At 45.1% G+C, this 6,582-nt stretch overlaps 1 protein-coding gene across 1 annotated transcript; it reads right to left on the bottom strand.

The window, feature by feature from the left end:
* Window positions 1–3,188: 3,188 nt before the first annotated feature.
* LOC125811394 (uncharacterized) lies at window positions 3,189–6,582 on the bottom strand. The gene is made up of 2 exons (XM_049490874.1): window positions 6,444–6,582; window positions 3,189–4,456 (listed from the first exon to the last, which is right to left on the bottom strand). Exons 1-2 carry the CDS (start codon window positions 6,580–6,582, stop codon window positions 3,189–3,191), a joined length of 1,407 nt encoding a protein of 468 aa, XP_049346831.1.

The raw sequence follows: 6,582 nt of genomic DNA, 5'->3' as shown, positions 1-6,582 counted from the left end.
TTTCCTCAAAATCTTCTTTATGTTCTTGTTGGCGGCTTCTACAGCTCCATTCATTTGGGGACGATAGGCGGTTGAGTTTCGGTGAGTGATCTTGAATTGTTCACATATCTCTCTCATCAAGTGACTGTTGAGATTCGCTCCATTATCAGTAATGATGGATTCTGGTACTCCAAACCTACATATCAGGTTGTTGTGAACAAAATCAGATACAACTTTCTTGGTTACCGATTTGTATGAAGCTGCTTCTACCCACTTGGTGAAGTAGTCAATGGCAACCAAAATGAATCTGTGTCCGTTAGAGGCAGCTGGCTCTATTGGACCAATGGCGTCCATGCCCCAAGCTACAAATGGCCAAGGTGAACTCATAGCATTGAGCTCATGAGGCGGTACTCGAATCAAATCACCATGCACTTGACATTTATGACATTTTTGTACAAATTTGCAACAATCGTGTTCCATAGTCATCCAAAAATAACCGGCTCGGAGGATCTTTCTCGCCAAAGTGAGCCCATTCATATGAGTACCACAATTTTCGGCATGTATCTGGTCCAGAAGTTTTACAGCTTCATTAGCATCAACGCATCTGAGAAGACCTAAATCTGGAGTCCTCTTGTAAAGGATTTCTCCACTTGCAAAGAAATTGAGGGCCATGCGGCGTATCGACTTCTTTTGGTTGAACGTTGCATTCTCAGGATAAGTCTCATCCTCTAAATACTTCTTGATGTCAAAATACCAAGGTAAACCATCTGGTTCCGCCTCAACGTGTGAACAGTGGACAGGCTGCTCTTTTACCTCTACATCCACTGGATCAATATAACTTGTAACTGGATGCTTAATCATTGACGCGATGGTGGCAAGAGCATCGGCCAACTCATTCTGTGTCCTGGGAGTGTGTCTAAACTCAATCTTGCGAAATCTCTTGCACAACTTCTGTATATACCGCACATACGGTGTGATCTTTGGGTTTTTCACGGCCCATTCCCCTTGAACCTGATGAATCAGCAAATCTGAATCTCCAATAACCAGCAACTCGTGAACATTCATATCAATTGCCATCTTCAGACCAAGGATACAAGCTTCATACTCAGCCATGTTGTTCGTGCATTCAAATCGGAGTTTAGCCGCCATAGGATAGTGCTGACCGGTTTCTGACACTAGGACCGCTCCAATTCCTTTCCCTTGATGATTCGCCGCTCCATCAAAGAACACTCTCCAACCCGGGTACGCTTCAGAAATATCCTCACCAACAAACGAAACTTCCTCATCGGGAAAATAAGTCTTGAGCGGTTCATACTCTTCATCAACTGGATTCTCTGCCAGATGATCAGCCAAGGCTTGCGCCTTTATCGCCTTCTGAGTAACATACACGATGTCAAATTCACTCAAAAGCATTTGCCATTTAGCCAACTTCCCGGTCGGCATTGCTTTCTGGAAAATATACTTCAACGGGTCCATCCTAGAAATAAGGTATGTGGTATAAGAAGACAAGTAATGTCTTAATTTCTGAGCAATCCAGGTCAAAGCACAACATGTTCTCTCCAAAAGAGTGTAACGAGCCTCATATGGAGTGAACTTTTTGCTCAAATAATAAATAGCTCGCTCTTTCTTCCCAGTTTCGTCATGTTGACCAAGCACGCATCCCAATGCTTTATCTGAGACAGAAAAATATAACAATAATGGACTCCCTTCTCGCGGAGGGACTAACATCGGCGGATTGGACAAATAGTTCTTGATGGTATCAAAAGCATTTTGACATTCTTCGGTCCACTTGGTCGAGGCATCTTTTTTCAATAACTTAAAGATGGGTTCACACACCACAGTGGATTGAGCTATGAACCAACTGATGTAGTTCAACCTTCCCAAAAATCTCATCACCTCTTTCTTGGTTTTTGGAGGAGGTAATTCTTGGATCGCCTTGATCTTGGAAGGGTCAAGCTCAATGCCCCTCCTGCTGACTATAAATCCCAACAATTTGCCAGCTGGCACTCCAAAAGCACATTTGGCGGGATTTAACTTCAGATTATATCGGAGTAGACGATCAAAGAATTTCTTCAAGTGAGTCAAGTGATCCGAACTCTCGCGGGACTTGATTATGACATCATCTACATACACCTCGATCTCCTTGTGAATCATATCGTGAAAAATGGTCGTCATAGCCCTCATGTAAGTAGCACCGGCATTTTTGAGACCAAAAGGCATCACCCGATAATGATATACACCCCAAGGCGTGATGAAAGTTGTCTTTTCTGCATCTTCTTCGTCCATGAGGATCTGGTGGTAACCCGCATAACAATCCACAAATGACTGCATCTCATGCTTAGCACAGTTATCAATGAGAATGTGAATATTTGGTAATGGAAAATTGTCTTTTGGGCTAGCTTTGTTGAGATCTCTGTAATCGACACAAATTCTTATTTTTCCGTCTTTCTTGGCAACCGGAACAACATTAGCTAACCAAGTTGGATACTGCGTCACTTCCACTACTTGGGACTCGATCTGCTTTGTAATCTCCTCTTTGATTTTCAAACTCAACTCAGGCTTGAACTTCCGAGTCTTTTGTTTTACTGGACTGAAATCTGGATTGATCGGCAACTTATGGGACACCATATTTGTGCTCAGCCCTGGCATGTCTTTATAAGACCAGGCAAATACATCAATGTACTCCCTAAGCAAGCGAACCAGGTCTCTTCTTTGAGCTTCCGTCAGATGGACACTGATTCTTACTTCTTTAACACACTCTTCATCTCCGAGATTCACAGTTTCGGTTTCTTCCAAATTTGGCTTATGTTGATTTTCAAATTGTCGAAACTCTTCAGCAACATGTTCGGGAACCTCATTTTCTTCTCCGTATTCCTCGCACTCATCATCACCTGCCTCATTTTGTTCACTCGGTTCATGACATGACATGACATTGGCAGGTTTTAAATTATTATTACTGAAATCATAAACAAACAAAGTTAGGAAAGTAAAATATAAATAGACAAGTAAACAAATTTTCGATTAAAAAGGCTTTCATTTAAATTGAAAGACAAGCACAAACTTTGGCCATGGCCGAGGGCCATATTGCCTTTTTAAACATCACAAAGGAATTTAAAAACTTCAAACAAATAACAGTTGCATAAAGGATGAGTCTCGGGCCTCTTCCGGACTACCACCGATTTTGAAATAAACAAAGACACATGTCTTTTCTACCCAGATGAGCGGGAAATCAGGAGTGGTGTGGAGGTCCAATTCTGCAACTGCTTCTCAGGTTCTGCATCACGGATGCCTGATGTCCCAGCTTCTTCTTCGATGACCGCATCAATCTCTTCAAAAAGGCCACAGATTCCTTCCCCGAGACCATCATCATTGACATATTCTCGCACCGGGAATGACTGGTACAGATGAGGAATTGGCCTGGTCAATGCTTGATCAACGTTCTTGTTCTTCATCTTTGCTTTGTCATCTGTTGGGACATATCCCAAACCAAACTTTGCTCCTTTGGCGGGAATCTGGATAGGCTCGACGATTCCTTGGAAATGCTTCCCCAATCCAGAACCTGGTTCGAAACCATCCTGGAGCATAACAGTAGCAATCATCTTGTACACGGCAGGCATAGGAGGTTGTGGAGCCAAGTCATCACCGGTGGCATTTACCAGGTCTACCGTGTAGAAATCACAACCTCGAGAGATATTATCAATGATCGGTGCATACCCATTGGAACGACTCCCTTCACCATAAATGACCAATTCCTGGTCCTTCCAAACAAATTTCAAGAGTTGGTGAAGGGTAGACGGCACAGCCCCGGCCATACGGATAAACGGTCTTCCCAGAAGCAGGTTGTAACTAGTGTTGATATCCAACACCTGGAACTCCACATTAAACTCTGCAGGACCCATCTGGATTCCCAAGTTTACTGCCCCTATCGTGTCTCTCTGCACTCCATCGAAAGCTCTCACATTGACCTGGTTTTGTTGAACCTTTCCCAAGTCGAATTTCAGTTGCTTGAGAGTCGAAAGTGGGCAGATATTGAGACCGGATCCATCGTCGACCAAAACATGATTTATAACTTTGTCCCGGCATTTGATGGTGACGTGCAGAGCTTTGTTGTGCATCCTTCCTTCAAAGGGCAACTCTTCGTCACAAAAGCTGATTCGATGTCCCCGAATGACCTGGTTTATCATGGCTGCTAGATTGTCGCTGTCAGTACCCACAGGCACATAAGTGTCATCCAAAGCTCTCATCAAAGCCTGTCTATGCAACTGCGAACTCATCAATAAAGCCCACACAGAAATCTGAGCCGACGTCTTCTCTAGATGCTTCACAATCGAATAATCTTTCGGTTGCATTTTTCTCCAGAACTCCTCAGCTTCGGCTTCACTGATCGGCCTTTTTGCTTGGTCCTTCTTCTGCCCTCCTTGAGCCAACTCTTCTGGTGTGTAGCACCTGCCGGATCTGGTCATACCCTGAGTAACAGCTGTTTCAATCACAAACTTTGGTTGGGTAAGAGTTTCCCGTGGCACCAAGGCAACAACCTTCTCGGGTGTCAGAATCACAAACTATTTCTTCTCTCTAATGCTCAACGAGGCTACAGCCCTTTCTAGTTCATCAGGAACAACTGAAACTATTGCCTTTGACACACACCAATCGTCATCTGTCTCTATCATATTGAGAGTGACGCCTCCATGATTTGGCAAAGGATTACTGTTGACATTGGGCGCGACTGTCTGAAGAGAGACCACATTCTGATCGATCAGGTCTTGGATTTTATGTTTCAGGTTGATACAGTCCTCGGTATCATGTCCAACACTGTTGGAGTGATATGCGCACCTCTGGTCGGGTCTGTAAAACTTTGAGCTAGTATCAACCGGCTTGGGCCCCACTGGATGAATATATCCTGCCGCGATTAATCGCTCAAACAACTTTGTTCGGCTTTCAATAAGCGGAGTGAAAATTCTAGCAGGCTTCTTCTCGAATCTAGGGCGGGGGGATCGTAATTTCCTTGTTGCGGAGGAGGCATCTGGCGATAATTTGGAGCGTTTGGACGGGGGGCTTGATATTTGGGATATGAATTGGTTTGGTAATTTGGTTGTGGAGCTTGGTAGTTTGAGGGGGTATTTTGGTAAAGTGGAGCTGGGGTTTGGTACATTGGGGGAGGTGTTTGGTAATTTGTCTTAATGTTGGAACAGTTGGGGGCGGCATTTCGGTAGTGATGAGATGGAATTTGATAAACTGGAGGGGGAGTTTGGTAAATAGGAGGGGGAGTTTTGGTAACTAGGAGGGAGGAGTATTTTGGTAATCAGCCTGTGCATAACAAGCCGGGTATGAACTCTGTGAAGGTCGAAAACGACCTTGGTATGATGATGACTTTTTCGGGGTCTTTCTCCCCTCATAAGAGATAGAGGACACATCCTCTCTTTTCTTCTTCAACAAGCCCGAAGATCCGGGCGAGGCAGCAACACGGGCAATCTTCCCGGTTCTCAATCCATCCTCGATAGTCTCACCTACCTTGACTATCTCAGCAAATTTTGCTCCAACGAGCAACATAATTCTGTCATAATATTCGGGCTCCTGCACCCGCACAAACACTTCAACAATTTCTTTTTCTGACATGGGAGGTCTAACTCTAGCCGCCTCCTTTCGCCATCTATATGCGAATTCTCGGTAACTTTCAGTCGACTTCTGTTTCATCTTCTCCAATGAGTAACGGTCAGGAACGATCTCCACATTGTAGGCGAATCGTTCGATGAAGTCCTTAGCCAAAGCATTCCAGCTAGACCACTGTTTCGTTTCATGAGACGTAAACCATTCTAGAGCCTCTCCGCTCAAACTTCGGCTAAAGAGCCGCATTAACAAAGCTTCGTCTCTCCCAACTCCCACGAGTTGGTCACAGTAGGCCCTCAGGTGCGCTAAGGGGTTCCCTGTTCCTCCAAAGATGTCGAATTTTGGCACCTTGAACCCTTCCGGGAGGTCCAAATTCGGATGAAAGCATAGGTCTTCGTAACTCAACCCGGCAACCTCAGGAATGCAGTTCAACTCCTTCATGGCTTTTCTAATCTCCTCCTTCATATCTATCTTGGCGGTCTCTTCCTTTGACCTCCACTCTCTCTCCCTCTCTTCATAGTGATCGAGCTCCGAACCATGGGCATCATGCTCGTTGGGGACTGGTATTTGGAAAACAGGTTTTTGCGGTAGTGGTGGGGCGATAGAGGGACTCTGGCCATTTAAAGGGGCGTGATAGTTTTGGGGATAAGTCTGGGGGTTGGTGTACAGGTTTTGGTGAGGGAGGGAAGTGCGTGGGTTATTAGCGTTTTGGCTGTGGGGGGGTAGGCCAGTTTGGTGGTTTGCATTGGAGGAAGGGAGTGGTGCTTGGAGGTTGGTATTTTGAGGAGGGGGTGGTGTTTGATAAGAGGCTGAGGCGTAATTGGGGTTTTGGGTGGTAAGGTCAATGATGGAGGGGTTACGAGCAGGGCTTGAAGATGGGTTTTGAGCCTGTTCCACGTTAGGAGGGGGAATTTGAGCTGGAGGTCTTCCGTCTGGTTGAGTGTTGACAGCAAAAATCGGAGGAGGCAAATCTTGTCTTTTCTGCATCTCGACCCTCAT

The sequence above is a fragment of the Solanum verrucosum genome, unplaced genomic scaffold (genome assembly GCF_900185275.1).
Source record: "Solanum verrucosum unplaced genomic scaffold, falcon-dt-bn FXZP01000687.1, whole genome shotgun sequence".
Classification (NCBI taxonomy): Eukaryota; Viridiplantae; Streptophyta; class Magnoliopsida; order Solanales; family Solanaceae; genus Solanum; species Solanum verrucosum.
Note: the sequence above shows the minus strand (reverse complement) of the source record. Positions and strands in the feature narration are given on the sequence as shown.